This window comes from Phocoena phocoena, chromosome 12 (assembly GCF_963924675.1).
Source record: "Phocoena phocoena chromosome 12, mPhoPho1.1, whole genome shotgun sequence".
Classification (NCBI taxonomy): domain Eukaryota; kingdom Metazoa; phylum Chordata; class Mammalia; order Artiodactyla; family Phocoenidae; genus Phocoena; species Phocoena phocoena.
Genome location: NC_089230.1, coordinates 68,444,592 through 68,467,031, shown reverse-complemented (window position 1 = coordinate 68,467,031; position 22,440 = coordinate 68,444,592). Strand labels below are relative to the sequence as shown.

The 22,440-nt window shown below is 38.8% G+C and overlaps 1 protein-coding gene across 2 annotated transcripts in view; it reads left to right on the top strand.

The window, feature by feature from the left end:
* The window catches only part of ORC3 (origin recognition complex subunit 3), a 60,908-nt gene extending 40,877 nt beyond the window's left edge, over positions 1–20,031 (top strand). Inside the window, exons 14-20 of one of the 2 annotated variants that reach the window (XM_065888498.1) lie at positions 6,822–6,955; positions 9,704–9,783; positions 10,707–10,807; positions 14,731–14,872; positions 16,507–16,623; positions 18,974–19,053; positions 19,608–20,031. In XM_065888498.1, the coding sequence (XP_065744570.1) occupies positions 6,822–6,955; positions 9,704–9,783; positions 10,707–10,807; positions 14,731–14,872; positions 16,507–16,623; positions 18,974–19,053; positions 19,608–19,713 (760 nt within the window). In that variant the 3' untranslated portion in view covers positions 19,714–20,031. Of the gene's footprint in view, positions 1–6,821; positions 6,956–9,700; positions 9,784–10,706; positions 10,808–14,730; positions 14,873–16,506; positions 16,624–18,973; positions 19,054–19,607 lie in introns of both variants that reach the window. The other variant, XM_065888497.1, reaches the window with a different exon arrangement.
* The last annotated feature ends 2,409 nt before the right edge of the window (positions 20,032–22,440 follow it).

Here is a 22,440-nt window from a genome sequence, read left to right as displayed (position 1 = left end):
TTGATATATTTGCAGGTTTGAGTGTTTGAATATTTTTTGAAGCTGTTTTATACTGGTAGTATCTGTTTAGAACTTGAGAACTTATTATTCGGAAGATGTTTGCATTAGCCGTGGATTGGCCAGTTTCTCCTTCTAGCCTGTTCTCAATCAGATGTTTATATAATCAGTACTTAACCAGAAGTTGTTGCCTTTCTGCATGATGAAGCAGAACACTCATTGCCCTGCAGGATGATTGCTTTTAAATGGTTGCTAAATGATTCTCTTTCTGTCTTCGTTAAGGAAACTTTTTTTAAAAATAACCTATAAAGCTTTCAACACATGAAGTATCACAGTCTGTTTTGAACCATTTACACAAAAGTGATATAATCACTTAATCATGTTGGTTAAAGATAATAGCTTTTTCAGCATTAATGAAACGTGTCTTAGTTGTGTTTGTTTTTCCTTTCTCTTTAAAGTAGTCCAGCGTGCTGGCTTTCAGACGTTTAGACTTTGGTACAGTTTGTTCTCTGTATCTGCAGGTTCCACATCCATGGATTCAACCAACCACAGATTGAAAATATTAAAAAAAAAAAATTCCAAGAAGTTCTAAAAAGCAGGAAAAAAAAGCATGTGAATTTGCTACGCACTGGCAACTATTTACATAGTATTTATATTGTATTTACAATTATGTGCATAGCATTTACACTGTATTAGATATTATAAGTAATCTAGAGATGATTTAAAGTATCTGGGAGGATATGCGTAGGTTATGTGCAAATATTATGCCATTTAATGTAAGGGACTTGAGCATCCTCGGATATTTGTATCTTCAGGGGTCCTGGAACCGATCCCACATAGATACCGCGGGACTATTTACTTTTCAATTTTATTCTGTTTCTTTTAAAGTAAATGCTAGATGGAATCCACCAAAATTTGAAAGCATTGTCACACTATCTCCAGTTTCTCTCCTCTCTTCTCTCTTTAGCTGATTTGGTTTTTCCACTCTAGCAATATACTTTGATCAAGGTCACCGGCAACCCTCATGTTGCTAAATGTTTTTAGTTATCAATTCTGTCTTCATTTGCATTAACCTGTTATCAGCATCTAACACAGTTCATCACTGTTTCCTTAATGACTTGTAGGGCCTAGATTCTCTTGGTTTTCCTCTTACCTCAGTGCATGTTCCTCCCCCTCAGTCTTCTTTGGTAATTTCTCATCTCCCTGACATCCTAACATTACAGTGCCCCAGGGCTTAATCAAGAGCCCACACTTTTCTCCTGAGTGCCAGACTCTTATGTCCATCTACCTGTTGACACCTCCACTTGGATATCTGATATACAGCTCATAGTTAACATGTTCAAAATTGAATGCCTGATCTTCCCCTGAAACCTAGAATCTTCCTGCAGTCTCCCTATCCTTCCAGTTGTTCAAAGCCAAAAACTTGGGTACTGCCTTCAAAATATTTCAAGAACCAAACCTCTTCTTGCCACCTTCCCTCACTGGTACCACCATTGTCCAAGGCACCGTCACCTCTCATCTGGATTATTGCCATCACCTCCTAACTGGCTTCCTTGCTTCCACATATGCTTCCTTACAGGTTTTTCTCAAAATAGCGGTCAAAATAATCCTATTAAAATACGTCAGATAATGTCACTCCTTTGCTCAAAACTCCCGTTTTCACTCAGGGTAAAACCACCATCTATACAATGACCATACATGATCTAGCCCTTCATTCCCTCTCTCTGATTTCATTTCCTACCACTCGGTCTCGACTTCCACTTGTGTAACCTCAGCCTCCTTGTTTTTTTGCACAGGCCAGACATATACCCACCATAGGGCCTTTGCATGCATTGTTTTCTCTCAGGAAAAGTTTTTCTCCTACGTTCTTGTATGGCTCTCTTACCTCCTTCACATGTTTGATCAAATGTCATCTCAGTGAGGCCTAATAACTATTTTAAAATTGAAACCTACCTGCCCTCAAACCCTCCCCCCCAACTCTGCTCAATATTTTTCCATAATACCAATTTTTAACATATATAGTAATATGAGATAGTGTTTGTTATCTCTGCACCACTCCCCAGCCCAGCTAGAATGTCAGTTTCATGAGGACAGGGTTTCTTTGTTTTGTTTGGTTTTTTCCCCCGGTACGCGGGCCTCTCACTGTTGTGGCCTCTCCCGTTGCGGAGCACAGGCTCCGGACGCGCAGGCTTAGCAGCCATGGCTCAGCAACCATGGCTCAGCAGCCATGGCTCACGGGCCCAAGCCGCTCCGCGGCACGTGGGATCTTCCCGGACCGGGGCACGAACCTGTGTCCCCTGCATCGGCAGACAGACTCTCAACCACTGCGCCACCAGGGAAGCCCAGGACAGGGTTTTTTGATTCACTGAGGTGTATATTAAATGCCCAGAACCATGCCTGGTATTAGTAAGTATTCAGTAAATGTTTATTGAATGACTGACTGACTGAATGGTTTCTTGACTAATAATGGTTGAAACCCATTTTGAAAACCCAGTTTGAAAAATGCTGGTCTGGTGGCTAGACTCAATCCTAATTTTCTTCTTTTTTTTGGCTGCATTCGGTCTTCGTTGCTGCGCATGGGCTTTCTCTAGTTGCGGCGAGCGGGGGCTACTCTTCCTTGCGGTGTGCGGGCTTCTTATTGCGGTGGCTTCTCTTGTTGGGGAGCACGGGCTCTAGGTGTGCAGGCTCCACCAGTTGTGGCACATGGGCTCAGTAGTTGTGGCTCGTGGTCTCTAGAGTGCAGGCTCAGTAGTTGTGGCACATGGGCTTTTTTGCTCCGTGGCACGTGGGATCTTCCCGGACCAGGGCTCGAACCCATGTCCCCTGCATTGGCAGGCAGATTCTTAACCACTGTGCCACCAGGAAAGCCCCTCAATCCTTAATTTTCTATTTGGGCTGCTATATGTAACAAACTTTGGGGGGATAAAATTAATTTTTATTTTTTAGTCATTTTTAGTTAATTTTGTTCAGTTAGGTGTGGTTTGTCCAAAGTGCTTGCTGGAGTCACTCTAACAGTAATCTAAATGAAAACATACCAGTACTTTTCTGACATTACCCCTTGTGTTATATAACTTTGAAAGCCAGTCATCCACTGTTGGCAGTTTGTACTTTCAGATTTTTTTTGCAGGCACAAACATATATTAAATCATACTATACAGTGTTCCACAATTTGCATTTTTTTGGTTTTTTGGATTTGTCTGATTGGTTTTTGTCATGGTAGTTATTTGTTTTGCTCCTAATATTCTACCATGGACATTGTGTCTTGAGATGCACTATAAGATCATCGGTAAGAGCACGGATGCCCAGCCAGACTGGGTTCAAATCCCAGCTTTGCCAACCAGACTCTGGGCAAGTTACTTGAGTCTTCTGTGCCTCTGTTTTCTCATCTCTTAACATGGCAATAATAATAGTATCTCATCATACAGTGTTGTGGAGATAAAATGATGCCTGGTTTACATACCTGTGCATAGAAATATTAGCTGTCATCACTTGTATTACTTCATTATTTATCCCCACTATGTAGTATCCCTTGTTTTGAAAGTGTAACATTTTAATTAGTCCCTTGTTTGATATATGTTTAGGTTGTTTCTAATTCTCTATTGTTACAAACAGTAATCACTGAGGGTGAGTTTGTGTTTGCATGTTAGTATATTTATTTCCACAAAATAAGTACATAGACTTTCTGAGTCTAAAATATAAACACTATTGTACACTTGCACCAACAATGTATCAGTATTTATTTCCCTGTACTCTTGCTGATGCTGGATGTTACCAGACTTAAATAGTTTTCTTTTTTTCTTCTAGTAGTTCATGATTGATGGACTGGTTCTTTCCCCTCCCCAACATTTTTATTCTTTCTGAAATATATTGAGGTGTTTTTTTCAAACTAGTTATTTCCAATACTCCCCATCTCTTCCCCACTGATTTGAAGTGGTACCTTTGTGTCATGTACAAAATTCTCATATATACCTTGATCTCTTTCTAGACTCTTATTTCCTTCTATCGTCCTGTCTATTCCTATACAAAGTACCATCTGATTTTAATCACTGTAGTGTATACCTTTTGATATATTAATAGCCCCACTCACTACATACACTCAAGTATACACACTTTGTTCCTGTTTTAGGAACAATTATTTTTCCAGATTAATTTCAGAGTGATTTTTTTTGGCTTTTAAAAAATGCCCACTGGAATTTTGTTTCAAAAAGTATTAAATTTTGGATTAATTTGGAGTGAATTTATATCCTTACAGTATTGAGAGTTAGAACTTAAATGTCTATTCAGGGCTTTCATTTTTTTGCTATGTCTTACACGTTTGTCATAATATTCTATAGTTTTTGTTTGTTTGTTTGTTTGTTTTGCGGTACACGGGCCTCTCACTGTTGTGGCCTCTCCCGTTGCAGAGCACAGGCTCCGGACACGCAGGCTTAGCGGCCATGGCTTACAGGCCCAGCCGCTCCGAGGCATGTGGGATCTTCCCGGACCGGGGCACGAACCTGTGTCCCCTGCATCGGCAGTGCATCGGCAGGCGGACTCTCAACCGCTGCGCCACCAGGGAAGCCCTATTCTATAGTTTTTGTTGCCATTTTGAACATGCTCTTTTTTCCATAGTTTAATGTTAAGACATTGATTACATGTAAATGTAAGGTATTGACGTGTGTGTACATATACACACATATGTATTTGCCTTATATGCACCCACCCTTTTTACACTCTTTAATACTTCTGTAGCTTTCTTAGACTTTCTAACCTTACTGTTGTATCCTGTGCAAATAATAAATTTCATCTTCCTTTCTGATGTTTGTACCACTTGCTTCATTTTTATTGTTGTAGAATAGATTCCAGAATGATGCTGAATAATAGTGATGATAGCAGGCATCTTTGTTAGTTCTTTGTGTAAATATATATAATTTAATTGAAAAATTTCAATTAATGACTTTATTGGGTTCACATTATTTGCTCTAATCAACCTTACTTCAAGTCTTGTTTTATATTAAACCTGAGAGTACTTGGGAACATATAAGGTCTTTTGTTACTTTGGAAACAATAAGAACATAGTCTTTGGCTAAGAATAAAAAGAGTAATAACTGTCTGAATCCCTGGAAGTTTATACCTGAGATGAAAGAGCTACCCCTTCCAATCAAATGCCACGTTAAAAATTGACTGGTAAAGTTAGATTTCAAAATTATGTGACATAATGCCATTTTTTATTGCATCCTGAAAATGAATAATAGGCTGGGCTTTGCCCTCCTCAATATTCAGTTCTGTAAGCTGCAAAGAGATGTGAGGTGTGGCTGCCAGTGGCCTGGGGAGCTAGTCCTCAGGGTGCTGCTCTTGCAGGTTAGACCTCCTCTAGCGTTTCCTCAGCCTCTGCCCTTACAACAAGCCAGTGCCCGGGATTCCTTGGAGCCTGGAAATGCTGATCTAGTCTGAGTAGGGCTTAAGTTCGCGTATGACAGATTGTTCAACCGTATCTGACTTTGAGTTAACTCTCTTCTCTTAATAGTTTGACTACATCCGGGCAATAGAAAGCCAGAAATTTAAAATAATCTCAAATGTAATCAAGAATTAAATGTGTTGGCTTCATTGTCTTTGACATGTTTGTTAGCTGCCCTTCATTCACAGATAAAGATTACACTTTGGATAATTATTTCATTGTTGTAGAAAGAGGAAGAGAAGCTTTTATATTCTTAAAACTAGGGAAAAGTTTACGTTTTTGTCCACCCCTGCCAGTTTCTGTATTTATTGGTTGTGTGACTGTTTTGTTCGTTTGCTTTTGTTCTGGGTCTTTTGTTTTTGGTTTGGGTTTAAATTTTAGTTGAAGTAACCAGCTTAATTTTGAGGTAATCATAGTCTACTTAGCTTCATTTTTTTCTCTAACTTAGTAATAATAGTATTTTCCCCAAATTTTTTACTATGAAAAATGTCAAACATAAGATAGTTTTCTTACAGAATGACCCATATTCTGGGTTTGGCCGATTGTTTTCTTTCATGATTAATGTAAGAACTTTTAATCATTGTACTTTCATCTGTTACTGAATATGATCTTAGGGGAGAGATCCTATAAGTAATGACCCTGAAAACAGGATCTTAATTTTAGAATATCTGTGTTCATTTTCCATGTCTAACAAAGATTTCCTCTGTGGCCTTGAAGGAATTACAGAATCATTCTACCTATGCTATACAGAGCAAGGAGAATTGCCTACTAGTTTTAAAGTTCAGTGGATTTACTGATTGGTGTTAACAAAGCCCATAGAAGATATAAAGCCTAGCTAAAATAATAAAGAAATCACTGATAATACTTTTTTGGTCATTTCAAACAGGTTTCATTTAGCATGAGCGTTACATCCTCAGTTTCTTGTCTCTTATTTATGTTTAGATCTGAAGGAAAGGGAAACTAACCTTAAATGCCTGCTGTGTGGTAAAAGCACTGTGCTCATTCAAATGCATCTTCTCATTGAATTCTTAAGCTTCCACCTGCCTTGTGAAATAGGTGAGTTCCTATTTCCATTTCACAGGCAAGGAAGCTGAAGATCAAAGATGTTTAGTAAAGTGTTCTATGTTACAAACATAGTAAGTGCCGGAACCAGGCTATGAACCCAGATTGTAAACTTTCCAAGTTGAGCTTTATCATGAGAACTCTTCTGAATACTTCTGAATATCACATACATTGAGGAAAGTCTCCCCCAAAAAAGTTGGTAGCTACCAATGAAGCATTTTATACCATCTTCTTCTGACCAGAAACATTTAAAATGTAGACAGTGTTTTTTAAATACATGAATTTTCCAGTTATATTACATCTCCTGTCACTGATTCTGTTCTAGGATGTTGGCAAAGGATGAACTGATGGCCATGCTTCAGAAATGTTTCAAGGTTTTTAAGTCCTCTTCTGAAAAGCAGCTTGGCAACACAGCAAAGAGAATAGAGGAGTTCCTGGCCCAGTTTCAGAGCCTCGATGGTGAGAATATAATATCTGGCCAATTCTACTGGCTGTGACAGTCATTTAACTATAAAATAACATGGAAAACCCCACGTTCTGATGTGTTGAGAGATGAAGAGGTAACGTAGTTTGTGATCAGTCAGTATACCAAGCCTCAGAATAGCACAACGTGACAACTAAGCCAAATGGTTCTCTTCCAGATTTGGTTTAAACAATGAAAACTATCAAATGGGCAGGAAAGAAATTTCTTTCTCCAGATGGACAGTTTTGAGGACTTACCTCAGGGGAGAAAACAAAAAGGGCAGCAAAAAGAAATCAAAACGATTGGAGAGAGTAGCAGGGCATCATAATTAAGGACTCCTTTTAGATGTTTTTCTTAAGCATTTCATCAAGTTCTTTATAGATTTCAAAAACACTGCATAAATTATTTGTAAGCCTGAAAATTAATAGCTGTGAACTGCTTTCACAGCAGTGAGGCTCATTGGCATGCTGATTACCAAAATATGCATGAGGTTTGCTTCAATCAGGTTTACAAAGCTTGAATCTTTCAGTCCTCAATGAACTGCGGCAGCCTGGCATTCCTCAGTGTTGGAGGAGGGCACAGTTTCCTTTACCTTGCGTGACCTGCACAGGATTCGCTGTGTTTGCCGAACACTGGGATGCCTGCTTGTGCACAGGCAGCCTGTTCAGCACTCCGATGCTCCAGGACGTCTTTGTTCTGAGGGGGCTCAGTGGATTGATACTGATGTTTAACTTTTCATGGGCTCTTCCCTTGCTCTGTTTCTAGCACCAAAGTATAGTACTCCTTCAGCAAAACAAGCAAAATGACTGTGCACTTCTTATTTTCCCCTATTGAGGGAAATTTTTAATGGGGTCTGGGGAAAAGAGGCAACTTGGTGTATAAGCACACGGATCGAACCAAGGCATGGTGAAAACATTGCACTTGGAATGTTCCTATCAATCCTTTCTGTGTTTGGCAAGTGTCCCTTTCTCTTTAAATCCTTTAGATTTAGGAAACGTCTTTTGCTGAATCCCTCCCTCTCTCTCCATAGCTGCAGCGCTAGGCCCCATGAGTGCTGAGCCAGTGCAAGATGAAAGAGCCAGCCTACTTGACTGGCAGGGCATGAGCGTGAGGAATTGCCACCCCATGGTACCAGGGGCTCCCTCCAGATCACGCGCAGGCATTATTGCTCTGCAGTGCATTTGCAGGACAAGTGAGCCGAACCATTTTCAAATCATAAACATTTTAAAGGGCTGGAAATTGGTATCATAGAGATTATTGAGTCCAGCTGCAACAGAAACTAAAGCCCAGGAAGAGGAAGGAGCTTGCTTGAGATCTCGTAGCTAGCTAGGGTAGTACCCATCCTGGAGCCCATCTCTTTCTTAATCACCAGCTTATTGTTTTTTTTCTCACGGATTCACAGTCGCCACCTAGTTAGGGTCACTGGGACAGTGAGGGGCCGCCCTTAAGGATATAAACAGGGTAAAAGACTTAGAAGAATATAAGATAAATTAGGTAAATTTCAATCTTTTACAAAATCAGACTCAGGGATTTTTGTAAAATGAAACTGCAGATATTATAATAATTTTAATTAGAGTTCATGTAACATAAGCTAGTGAACAAATCCTGTGATGTGCTAATATTAAATAAAGGAACACAGCTTTTAGAAATGGGAAGGTTGGTATTTAAGATGATTAACTGTCTGAAGAATAAAGAATTTTGTAAGTTGAAGCAAAACGAGTGTCTTGAATAAATGTACTTTCTGTTTTCAAAAGTGGCACATTATTAATAATAAAGGGAAATTAACCCCACCCTCCCATATTGGACAGGCGTACAGTTTGACTGTATGCTATCTCTAGTTCCTTGACAGTTATTACACATTACAGTTTAGGTTTAAAATTACATTTGGAGGGTTAAGTAGATCAGAGTGTCATATCAGATTTATTTTTAAGGCTCTGCTACATGTTAATGAAATGGGACAGAGAATTTATTAGATATTTTAACCTTAAAGCATATCTTTCTTGAACCAAGATTTATCAATAGCTAAAAAGAAATTTATTCTTCGAGAACAAGGCAGATTCTCCAGCTGCATCTTCCTGTCTTAGGTTTGGCCAAATAAGCCATGTGAGTGTGAGGTTCCTAAAACCTGCCCTGCACCAGGGAGAGGCTGTTAGAACCTCATGTTCTCTGGAAACACAACTACACCTTTTACTAGATACGGTTTTCTGTTTCCTTTGCTAAAGAACCATGATGCAGTTTGTATTTCAGTAGATTATTTCAAAACTTATATGCACTACCGACTTCAGACTTAAATAGCATGTCAAATATAGAGAATGGGAAGATCCAGGCCAAGTTTGCCAGGGTGTAGGTTTGTATTGTTTACATCAATCATGGCATAATCAAAGGACCATAATTTAAATTTGTTTGTTTTTTAAAAGCTATTTATAATGGCACAAAGATTTGGAGATTTTTTTTTTCCTATTGGTTTGAGGGGATTTGTTTGTATTTTGTTTTGTTCTCACTGTTGGTCACATTTTTAAAATTCAGTAGCTGGTTTCTTTGAAGACCTCTCTGCAGCATAACTTATGTAATATTTATTGACCTTCAGCTTCTGGAAGAAATCATTTATGTGATGGAACCTTGATCCCCTGCCACATTAAAAAAAGAAATGGATGAAACTTTATTTCCCTTGGAGTAGTAGAAATGTTTGTTCTCTTAAATGGATTTACCCAAGCTGCTGTATGTTGGTTTTGTATTAAAAGCAGAAGCCAAAGAAGAAGAAGAAGATACTTCTGAGTCACAGTCAAAGGGACTTCAGAAGACAGACCTCTATCATCTTCAGAAGGTCAGAGCACTTTCTTATCCTTCCAGCCACATTCCCTGATGTTCCCGTGTGCTCTAGATTAGCTCTGCCTGGATGTTTTTGTTTTCATTTTTAAACCACAACTAGGAACAAAGCAGACTTTGTAACTCACTTATAAATTGAACATCCAGTTTATCCCACTGCTATCCTCATTCTCCATGTAGAAGTTGGCGGAAACTGTTCCGATAGCCTCAGAGAGAAAGAGAATTAACTAGTAATAAGGGAAAATGGAAACCTGGTTGCAAAAAGGAATCTGATTATTTATCTGATGTATTTGTTTTTCAGTTTGATCAAATTGAGAGGTTCAGAAGAAACTCTTTAGTTTTAGATATTTTTCTTGATTTTTTTAAAGAAATGCATATTGAGTATAGAGCAGAAATTGAGCCACAGTTTGTCTAGTGTAGCCTTTTTCAGATAGTTCTAACTTTAGGATCTTGGTTGTCAAAGTAAAGAACCTTCTGTAAACCATGATACCAAGTTATGAGAAACGTAGAATAAAATATCAATCTAAGCAAACCAAAGCATATGGAATCTATTCTGTTAGCATGGCAAAGAGCATGCGTTTTCTCCTCTTCTTGGAAGTCCTTTTCTCAAATGAATTAGTGGCTTGTGGCTTGTGAGCGCTCTGCCCTATAACTTAGTAGCGACATAAGCTGCCCTTCTCGTCTTTCTCTGAAAAGTCACTTTATATTTTTTGAAGCAAAATACCTAGGAGGAGAGATTCTTCCCAGTCCTGAAAAATAAAAGATAAATATAACCCCTACTGATCTGGTTCTTTTTCTGTACATTCTGTCATATGGAAAGGGCATCAGCTGCCTCTGCCTGAGCAACAGGGCTGCCCTCTGAGGGGATTTCTGTCTCAGAATCACCAGAAACAGAACAAGGTGTGTTTCTTTCATCCATAGTCATTATTGGAAATGAAGGAGTTAAGAAGAGCAAGTAAGAGGCAGACCAAGTTTGAAGTCCTCAGAGAACAGCTTGTGAGCTTCATCGACAGTCTGGCGCGGTGAGTCTGTTGTTGCTTTTCAGAGCTAAAAATCAGGCTATTTGCCCAAATAACACTGGTGTGATAGCTGTCCGCAGCCAGTCCGGGACACTTCTGGGTTAGGCTTTTTGCTCCTCGAGGCCCTCCGTCCAGCGCAGACTTGTAATTTTTATTCCTTTCCCATCCTTATTAAGGTGGCTCAGCAGATGGCTTAGTTCATTCTTTTACTGCCAGTTCAAGAACACAGGTTTAAATTTGATGTAGATCATTAGGCCTGGGCTGGGGTGGGGATGGAAACAGACCAGGAAACAGAAAAGTGAGTGTTTTCCCCCTAGTAGCAGAGTGTTTGCCTTACACTTAATCCTTGCTCTGTCTTTGCTCAGAGTATGCTGGATCTGGGCCAAACCCAGAAAACAGCCCAGCCCAGCTGTAATACCCTATTTTATCCTGAGTAAAGGGTTTCTAATTCTGAGGGATACCAGTGTAACTCTGGATCATGTCAGCACAGACGCATGGTGAGCAGGGTACTCAGAGTCAGTTTAGAAGTCCACCAGTCCTACCTGTATTTTAAGGTGATTCCTTTTTTGGGAAACCCAGATCATTCTGATATTTGGATTTCCCAAAAGCCAGCTCTGTGTAGCTCTTTAAAATCACATACCTCACCTGCAGGTGGGACATGCCATGTAGGAGAAAAATGAGAGGTCTGAAAAATAAAATGATTTAATAGTTAAATAGGGAAAAAACTGTTCTTTGTCATTGCTTATTCTGTTTTTTAATGGCAATTCAAACTCAGCAGCAGGCTAGGCACTGACTAGAATCAAGTACTAAAAAAAAAAGCAGCTCAGTTATTGAAGACAAAGAGTGGTTTTCTGATAAATTGCCTGTCCTTCTTGAAAGTGAAGAGTTCCATTTTCCAGGACAGTTTTGGGGCAGAGTCATTGTTCCTGGTCACTGGGGAGAAATTACTAATGTCAGGACAGAGGTCGAAACGATCAACCAAGTATGACAAAAGGAAGGTTAAAGTGAGAGAAATGGGTCACATAAAAGTGACACAGTGCAATTCTAAAGTGACCTACTGGCTAGAAATGACCTTGGAAAACTCATAGAATTAACCTTGCTGTACTGGGCCTTCCTGTTCTTGTAGTTTCTAGCCCCAAGTTCCTGGTTTTTCCCTTTTACCAAGTTGAGACCATTGTAGTTGCTAAAAATGATTTTACAGTATAATTTGGCATAATTTATAGGTCAAATGTCATGTTCCTTTCTGCATTCCCACAAATCCCAAATTGTAGGGTTGGAAGCCAACCAACCATTCCCCTTTTGTGATCTTTGACCTAATATGCCTGACTTTTCACCTTCCTGAGCAGTTATTGAAATAAAGCTGGGCATGATTGAAATGTGTTGTATTGTGAAATCACAACAATTTCCATACTAGGATTTACTATCTTTACCGAGCTTGAGTGTCCCAGCAGGGAAGAGATGAGGACTGTAGTATGTTAGAGCTAAATGGGACCTGAGGACTCATGTGGCAGCTAAAGCCCAGAGAGAGGTTGCGACTTTTGGAAAGTCACATAGTTAGTCCCAGTCTGCTGACATCTTTCAGAAGGCCCGCTCTCTTTCCCCACACAGTCCCCAAAGACCACACCACAGATGTTTGAACAGAGCTTGGAGTTCTGGAGAAAAGCGGCCCTTGAAAGATCACTATAAGCAACAGACTCCAGGAAGTAGAGTTCCCCGTACACCACAAGCAGCTCTTGCCGAAACTACTGAGAAATGAGAATAAGTTGCCGCTTTCTAAGTTACTGTTTTCACCAAAGTACAAGCTTCAACCTTGTAGCCCTTGTGGATACTAAGTGGTCCTACCAGCTCCCCCCAGACCACCGCCTCTTTTGCTTGTGGACTCTGCTCTGAGTCTAAAATGAGCGTCATGCAGTGCTCCAGTGCCAGACTCACTGCTGATGTCCGTGCCAGTCTCCACATTTGGAGTTGGATAAAAATTCTAATACACGATGATCTTTTGTCAGTATTTTTCAACTAACATAGCCCAGTAGAAACAAAGTACAGGCAAGTATTTAGACTCTGGAGGTTCTTTGAGGATATCTGAAAAGGTCTTTTGCCTTGAGAATTATCTGAATCTCTAAAAATTAAATAAAGATGTTAAAAAGGGAGAGGACAAATATGAGACAATTTTTTTCTGAAATTGACTCTTATCTGGTTGCCTTAGATTTCCAGTCCTTATTACAGAGCAAGGACTCCAACGTGAACTTTTAATGACCATTATGTATAATGACTGGGGAGAAAACAGCCTGAGGTTGGGATAGGAAAAGTTTATGGTCAGAAATTACAAATGGGTAGCCAGCCATCCAGGGAGGCAGCTCGCATCACAGAAACCATTCCTGAGACTACAGCTAAATAGCTTAATCTTGAGTCAGATGTTAGCAGTACTTGAGGTATAGAATGCTGGTTCTTAGGGCTAATGCTCTTTGCACATGGGTTTTATTCCAATGACTGAAGAAGGAGCAGCATCTGGAAGCTAAATGAGCAGGGGGCCAGGAGCTCTTGAGACGGGCAGGACGGAGATGGTGGGGAGGGAGGGACATGGGTCATACCCTCTCTGCGTCCTCTCTTCCTCAGAGCCAGACCACACAGGAGGAGCAGGTGTGGTGGGATTTTTCTAGGCCCTGGTATCCTCTCCAGGAGGGAAGAAAGCCAGGACGCCAGGAAGAAGAGTAATTTCCCCAGTGGCTGGGCTGAGGGAGCTGCTTGGTTCTGCCTGCACCGGTGGGAAAGGGAGCTGATACAAATCTGTCATGTGACCAAAATACTTTAGGCCCAGGACTAACTAAGCCCCAGAAATCTTTATGAAGGCATGTGAGTTAACTGCTTTAATCAAGTTAGTGACTTATTACTCTGTCTTTGGGTTATGGGTGCCAAAGCTTCTCCCTTCCAGTTTGCTACCCTCTAGGCCACCCAGGAACCATGTACTGTCACAGCTCATACCAGCTGATAGGCTCATTACATATTCAGATGAAATTTTTAATGGTTTATCTTTTAAGTTCACATTTCATTAAAATTGGTTTATTGTCTAGCTCATAAATAAGACAGAAGAATCCCAAGTTACAGTGGTATTTTTTAATAATTGAAATTTTAATGATAAATGATTTCCTTGTTTTTAATACTCTGAAGCTAAAATTTAGCCTTTTCTGCCTATAAAGTAAGGAGGAAGTCTAACACATAAAAAACTTTACCTGTATTACTTCTATGAGAGATATCTCTTGTGATCAAAAAAGAATTTCCTAAACTCTTAATTCCAGGTCTGAGGCCTGTGTTTAACAGTGCCAGGAGTTAAATGTTTGCTATGAGAAGGAATATGGATATCTCTGTTTCCTAAATAATTTAAGAAAGTATTCATTTATACTTTAAGAAATTCTACCTTAAAGATTTTGAGCAAAGTGGGAAGCAGCCACATAGCACAGGGAGATCAGCTCGGTGCTTTGTGACCACCTAGAGGGGTGGGATAGTGAGGGTGGGAGGGAGACGCAAGAGGGAGGGGATATGGGCATATATGTATATGTATAACTGATTCACTTTGTTATACAGCAGAAACTGACACACCATTGTAAAGCAATTATACTCCAATAAAGACGTTAAAAAAAAAAGATTTTGAGCAGAAATGTAATTTATATACATTTGTTCCTAGAAGTTTAAATCAGAACTAAAATATAGTTTCTTGTACACCAGAGAGTCAAAGTTTTAAACAATATTACACGGAGAGGTGGCATTCTGAGTGCAGTTGCACTGGATTTGGTATTTGGTTGGTTTTGGCTATTGTTGATTTTGCTTTTTCGGTAAGTTGCTCAGCCCTCTACAGAGGACTGACAAAAGTGGTTTATTGAAAATAGACCTGTGCTTATCTAAAAGCTGATACCTGACTTTGGTGGTTTCAGAGAATACCTCCTGCTTCCAGAGACACAGCCTCTGCATGAGGTGCTGTACTTCAGTGCTGCCCACACCCTTCGCCAGCACCTGAACGCTGCCCCGCGGATTGCCCTCCATACCGCACTCAACAACCCGTATTATTACCTCAAGGTAAGAAGCAGTCATTTCTCTGACAATTTAGTTCAGACTCCAGGCTTTATGTATCACAAAAATATTGTAAATTTGCAGTTCTAATGAGCAGGGAACTGGCAGCTCAGGGTTGCACCTCTTTCAGATATTTTTTTAAATTCTTTAGATTTTTTAGAGGGCATTTTCTAAGCCAATGAACTAACACTGCCAACTTTTGATCATGCGTAATTGTCTTCTCCTTCATGTGATAAAACCAGATCATAGGCACTAAGACTTGAGTATAATGCTACTACTCTTGAAAATAAAGGAAAGGTTTCTTACAGACATAACAGCAGATAATAGGTCAAACCATATGGCCCAGTGAAATGACTTAAAAGAGCCAAATGATTGTTTCTGATGCAAAAAAAAAAAGGAATTTCATCTTGGATTTTAAACCAAAGAAAGATCTGCTCTGAGAGTATCTCCAGAGCTGAGTATAGAGGACGGCCAGCAATATGCCAGGGATAAACCTGCTAAACTCCAGACACATTTGCCAGTTCCAAGTTGTTCTTTAAACAGAGAGTTCAAGACAGTTGAGAATTTTTAAAACTAACTTTCCTATGACCAGGAATATCATTTTAAACAGCTCAGTAAGCTATATTTCGGTTATATACACACACATAAAGTAATTTCCTGATAATTTGCTAAGTTAATATTAAATTGTTAATTTGTTAATAAGTTATCAACTCAGTTAAACACCTAGAAATCTTGCAACAGAGGATACTTAAGAAGTGACTCCATAAAACCTATGAAGAGAGTTCCGACGTATTGGTTTCCTGTCCAAAATGGCACACAAACATGCTAATAAGCCTTACAAGAGAGTACTGAGTAGGAAGATGTAAATCAGTGATTTTTCAATGACGGTGGTAGTGGGGTACTTGAATAATTTCATATTTAAGGCACAAAATATCAATTATTTTTATTATATAAACCACAAATTAAAACTCTTTACATAATCTGTCTTTTTGGCTAGTAGTAAGTCACGGAAGAGAACTGGAGCAATTTCAGCAGTTTTGGGAAGGATATAATTCCCATGTATATGTTTGAGAGAGATTTTGTTTCTTAATAAGAACCATCATTTTCATATAGGTTGAAAAAACATTGATGGTTTTGTAGAGGTTAGGATCTGCAGTGTTATCAGCAGTCTTTTTTGAGAGATAACTTATATCCCTGGTAGTGGTGTGTTGGTATTTATTAATACAGTATAGTAATTGCTAGAATTCATGTAATTACAAATGTTCGAAGTGGCATTTTATTGAAAATCCACAGAATTCCATAAACTTTTATGGAAACCAGAAATGCATTAGAGTCTCAATAATGAATAATGTATGATTAAAATGAAAAAAATTAATAATTTATGATGAGAATGAAAAATATGCTTGTCTTCTGATCCTGGCTGTATTCATCTAGTGATTAGGAGCTAGAGGGATTTTGACCAAGACCTCATCCTAAACAACCAGCTAACTATCGGAGAGTAGGTGCAACTCACAAAATAAAGGAAACCAAAGACTACACTTATTGGCTTACTAAAATTCAGGTTAGCAGGTTAATTAATATCTGATTTCGTTCCTCATCATTTCTGAAAGGTAGTTATCTTAGTTTACTGTTATTTTTAGAATGAAGCACTGAGAAGTGAAGAAGGTTGTATTCCAAATGTCGCCCCAGACATCTGCATAGCGTATAAACTGCACCTGGAGTGCAGCAGGCTAATCAACCTTGTGGACTGGTCGGAGGTAGGTCAGGGGGAAAGAGCAAGCTGTCTGTGTGTCTAACCATCCATGACAACTTTCCTGGAATGTTTTTATGCTTTTGGTACTTTGAAACTCATCTCTTATTTTTTCAATGCCCTGTCTTTGGTTTGGAAAGCATTATAAATCACCTGGCAAGTTTCTCCAGAAAAGCAGCTCACTGCTCAACAGTCCCACACAAACCCCTGCACTCTGATCCCACACCCTCAACCGAGCCAATTCTGCATCCACGCCAGGTCAAAATAAGTACATTTTAGTATGTTTAGCAAAAGCTAAACAGTTTAGGTCAGTTCCGTTATTCCACAGAATAAAAAAGTACATTATTAAATAGCATTTCCCTTATTGCATAAAAGAAAATATTGGAATAACTACACAAAAGTTAACTCTGTTAAAGGCCCTATTTGACACATGTCACCATTTAAAAATATGCATAATTGGCTGCTTCCAAGAAAAATAGGCATTTTCCTGGGAGATGGAGGTTGGAGTAGAGGATACAGGGCATCCTTTGCTTTTCAACTTTGAATAGTTTTGCTACCTGTTTTTCTCTGCACGTTTCTTAATTCTCTGAAATACAAGATTATTCAGAAACCATTCCATTATCTTCTAATTTTTTTTTCTTATGCAGAGAGCTCAATACTTTATTTAATAGATCTTTATTGTAGTGTAATTGCTTCACAAAACTGTGTTAGTTTCTGTTGTACAACAAAGTGAATCAGCCATATGCATACATATGTCCCCGTATCCCCTCCCTCTTGCGTCTCCCTCCCACCCTCCCTATCCCACCCCTCTAGGTGGTCACAGAGCACCGAGCTGATCTCCCTGTGCTATGCGGCTGCTTCCCACTAGCTAGCTATTTTACATTTGGTAGTGTATATATGTCCATGTCATTCTCTCACTTTGTCCCAGCTTACCCTTCCCCCTCCCCGTGTCAAGTCCATTGTCTACATCTGTGACTTTATTCCTGTTCTGCCCCTAGGTTCTTCAGAACCTTTTTTTTTTTTTTTAAGAGTCCATATATATGCATTAGTATATGGTATTTGTTTTTCTCTTTCTGACTTACTTCACTCTGTATGACAGACTCTAGGTCCATCCACCTCACTACAAATAACTCAATTTCGTTTGTTTTTATAGCTGAGTAATATTCTGTTGTATATATGTGCCACATCTTCTTTATCCATTCATCCGATGATGGACACTTAGGTTGCTTCCATGTCCTGGCTATTGTAAATAGTGCTGCAATGAACATTGTGGTACGTGACTCTTTTTGAATTATGGTTTTCTCAGGATATATGCCCAGTAGTGGGATTGCTGGGTCGTATGGTAGTTCTGTTTTTAGTTTTTTAAGGAACCTCCATACTGCTCTCCATAGTGGCTGTTATCAATTTACATTCCCAACCAGCAGTGCAAGAGGGTTCCCTTTTCTCCACACCCTCTCCAGCATTTATTGTTTGTAGATTTTTTGATGATGGCCATTCTGACTGGTGTGAGGTGATACCTCATTGTAGTTTTGATTTGCATTTCTCTAATAATTAGTGATATTGAGCATCTTTTCATGTGCCTCTTGGCCATCTGTATGTCTTCTTTGGTGAAATGTCTATTTAGGTCTTCCACCCATTTTTTAACTGGATTGTTTGTTTTTTTGATATTGAGCTGCATGAGCTGTTTGTAAATTTTGGAGATTAATCCTTTGTCCGTTGTTTCATTGGCAAGTATTTTCTCCCATTCTGAGGATTGTCTTTTTGTCTTGTTTATGGTTTCCTTTGCTGTGCAAAAGCTTTTAAGTTTAATTAGGTCCCATTTGTTTATTTTTATTTCCATTACTCTAGGAGGTGGGTCAAAAAAGACCTTGCTGTGGTTTATGTCAAAGAGCGTTTTTCCTATATTTTCCTCTAAGAGTTTTATAGTGTCTGGCCTTACATTTAGGTCTTTAATCCCTTTGGAGTTTATTTTTGTGTATGCTGTTAGGGAGTGTTCTAATTTCATTCTTTTACCTGTAGCTGTCCAGTTTTCCCAGCACCACTTATTGAAGAGGCTGTCTTCAGCCTCTTGTATGTTCTTGCCTCCTTTGTCGTAAATTAGGTGACCATACGTGTATGGGTTTACCTCTGGGCTTTCTATCCTGTACCATTGATCTATATTTCTGTTTTTGTGTACTTATTTATAGTGATTATCAGTGTAGTTTTGAGACTCTGAAATTTGGTATCAGTTTTTAAAATGTGTCAACTACCAGCAGCAGCAGTGCTTGACCTGGCTTAAATACAGAGCCATCAAGTGCCATAAAAGATGTTTGGCAGTGGCAGAGATTTTTATCTTCTTTTGTCCTCTCTCTCAAAAGGCCTTTGCAACAGTTGTGACAGCTGCTGAAAAAATGGATGCAAATTCTGTAACCTCAGAAGAAAGGAATGAAATTATCCAGTATCCTTTAAAATCACTTCTACAGTGTCCAAGTAAGCATACAGAATAGTTTATAGTTTCTCCAGATCTACATTAGAGATTTAACCATACCATCCCAAAATAACTTGTTTCTAAATACTTATTCTGAATTTAAAATTGCCCAAATCTAAACTATTGGGTCTAAAACTTATATAAAGGTCATATTCCAAAATACACCAAAAATGGTCATTATTGAATTCTCTATTTTTCTAAGGTTATTAGTATACTTTAAGAAGTTGGCAGGGAAGCAATTTTCATACTCTGTGAAAAATGAGAACCAGACAAGTGTTACAGACTTTTCCATTCGTGTCTTATTGACAGTAGAGTCTAATTACATTTAATGTTTTCAAGTGTTACAGACTTTTCCATTCGTGTCTTATTGACAGTAGAGTCTAATTACATTTAATGTTTTCCAGTAAGGGTTTTAGTTTAATTTAGTAGTATGTATTCAGTTTACTAAATCATGTTTTAACATTGAGATTTTAACCCCTTTTTGTCAGAAGTACATGGTGAATTTCCTTAGCTATAGCCTCCAGTGCTCGGTTTATTAGAGCTGTTTCTGAACTAGAACTTTTAGGATTTATAAAACCTACCAAACAGAAGACTGACCATGTGGCAAGGCTAACATGGGGAGGCTGCTAGAAAGCAAATGAGTGAAGCCAGAAAGATAGCATTTAGCTTAAGAGAAAAAGGAGACCAATCATATTTACACACTGGTAGAGGAAGATTGCTTGGGAAGAAGCATAATGTGTAATCCCTGTGTGATGTTTAAACAGAAAAGTAGACTGTTAATCCCTATCAGGAATGTATCAAAGCACCTTTGGAGTACTTTAGAATCCAACAAGTAACATGCTAACATTGCAAGTAGAACCTCTCTCAGAGTATCACTGCAATTTTCATTCATTAAGAAATTATGAATAAATTGTTCTTGAACATACATAATGTATAAATGTAATAAATTCCTTTGTCTAGGGGTATCTATTAATATGCATTTAATTTAATAGTACTTATTCCTGCTCCCCCAGTTTCTTGCACTGGCATTCCTCACTTCAGTAAATTATGTAATAAGATGAAGATTCTAGAGGTTTCTCCTAGTAACTACAGAGGTTCTAAAACTTCCTCTGCTGCCCCATTTCCTTTAGTCATACAACTTAAAAAACCTCAAGTTGTTTGGCTTTATGCTTCAATGCAGTAAATATTCTACTTCAGGAAGACCCATCATGGAGTCTTAGAGCCTCTAAGGCCTTTACAAATCACATCAACCTTTTAAGACACAGATGAAATGACATCTGAATCTCTTCCATGACAAGAACGCACCAAGACAATGAAACAAGGAGACCTCAAGTTCATTATTTAATATTCTACTTCCAAGAGAATTCTGGGATGTGTCTTTAAGTATACTCACTAACATACCAAAATTACCATGCAAATATGACCAGGAGAAAAAAAGTCCAAATTCAGTGAAGACTGTTTTAGTTGCAAACCTTAGAACTGTGTACTTGCAGGTCTTTTTGTGTGTGTTTGCTTTGAGGACAAATTTAATGTATAACTAATTGTTTTAAAATTTAATATAAACTTAATATATAACTTAAACTTCATTAATTCTGGAGTATAAAGGAGGTATTATGAGTATAAAGGGCATCTTAGCCCTCTGGCAACAGGGTGGGCCAAGATGACATTAATGGATAAATGCTCCCTTCCCCACTTCCTGCTCCAAAAACTAAAAGTGCTAGATGAAATATACTCCAAAACAAATCATCAGAATGTTGCCAGGGTTAAAAAGTAAGGTAAATCCCAAGGTACCAGAAATAATTACAAGCCAGAGCAGAAAGTGTCTAGCCCTACAAAGCTTTGAGACAGTTACCAGAGTAGCATTAGTTCAGATAGATTAAGTCTTACTGTCTTCATCTAAAAGATGCCAGGATTTCTTACTCAGTAGAATTTAAAAACATGTACATATGCACAAAGGGCTGTCAACTTGGAAAGTAAGGAATTTATGATATGTAAACATAAACACCACCACCAATAAGGAAGAAACTGGACAAATAAGAGGCTTTTGACACCTTGGAATCCATGTGTTAGAGGCAGAGCCTCTGTCACCTAGGGGTCCCTGAATGAGGGCATGGAGCAGAGCCTCTGCCAGTGCTCATGATCAGAGCAGAGAATAGATCTCTACTGTGTGAAGTTTTCCACGATTTATCTTAACAGCAACTAGGTCACTATTTTTTCTCAATATTCTCTAGCCATTCCCCTCCAATCAGAGGTGTCATCGATCATGTGTTTCATTTTTGACTATGGTTGGTGAAATCTAGGGAAAGAATGTGTGAATGATTTTAAGGATTTTCCACCTATTGTCTAAGTGAGGCAATCAGCAGTACTCCATGTCTGATTAACGTGAAGACACCATCAATATCTACAACGCAGTTTCCTCAGCTTTCAAATGGTGCAGATGAGCGTCAGATAAAATTGTTTAGAAACCATTCCTTTTGACAGAATGCTTACACTGTAAGGTACAGAGTCTCACACAGACCAGCAGATTTATGTCAGTATGAGGCACTTGAGGGCTCTTGAGCCCTGCTTCCTTTCTCTTTTGCTAGGCATTTAGTTGAATTCAGCCTATCTAAATGCATGTCAGGAACTGAACCACTTTGATTTTTCTTACTGTCTACTTAAGGATTAGGTAAGAGTAGCAGGATGGAAACTGTTTTGTAAATATTCAATTGAAGCTGTAAAACTGAAACATGAAGCTCATTTGTGGTAGCCATTAATGGAGCACAAAACCCTCAAGCCAGCCTATAAAGTGTCAGCTTAATTATGTCCATTCCTTAATACTGTAAAACCTCACAAATGGGATATTCTGATGCACTAAATCTTGTGGTTAATGAAATACTAATCTGAGAAGTTTGAAAATTTCAAACTGTTGAAGTAGTTTGAAATTTTTTCACAAAATATTGAGCATGTACCATGTGCCAGGCACTGTTGCAGGCCCTTGTGATACTTCAGTGAGCACAGATCTTTGCCCTCATTGCATTCTAGCAAAGAGTACAATGATTAATTATATAGTATATTACAGAAAAAAACGAAACAAACAGCAAAAAGAAGCAGGATGTCATGCTGCAATTTTAAACAGTGGTCAGAACAGGCCTGAGATGACGTTTGAACAAAAAGATTTAGTCATGAAGTTTTATGGAAGAAGTGCATCGTACACAGCGAACAGCCAATAACAAAGGTCCTAAGGGCAGTACGCAAGCTGCACTGGAGGAACAGCAAAGGTGGCCAGTGTGGGACACGCAGTGAGCAAGAGGTGAACTCCAAACTGAGTGAGGCGGGGTGGAGGGCAGGTAAGTTATGGCCCTGCAGACCATTGTA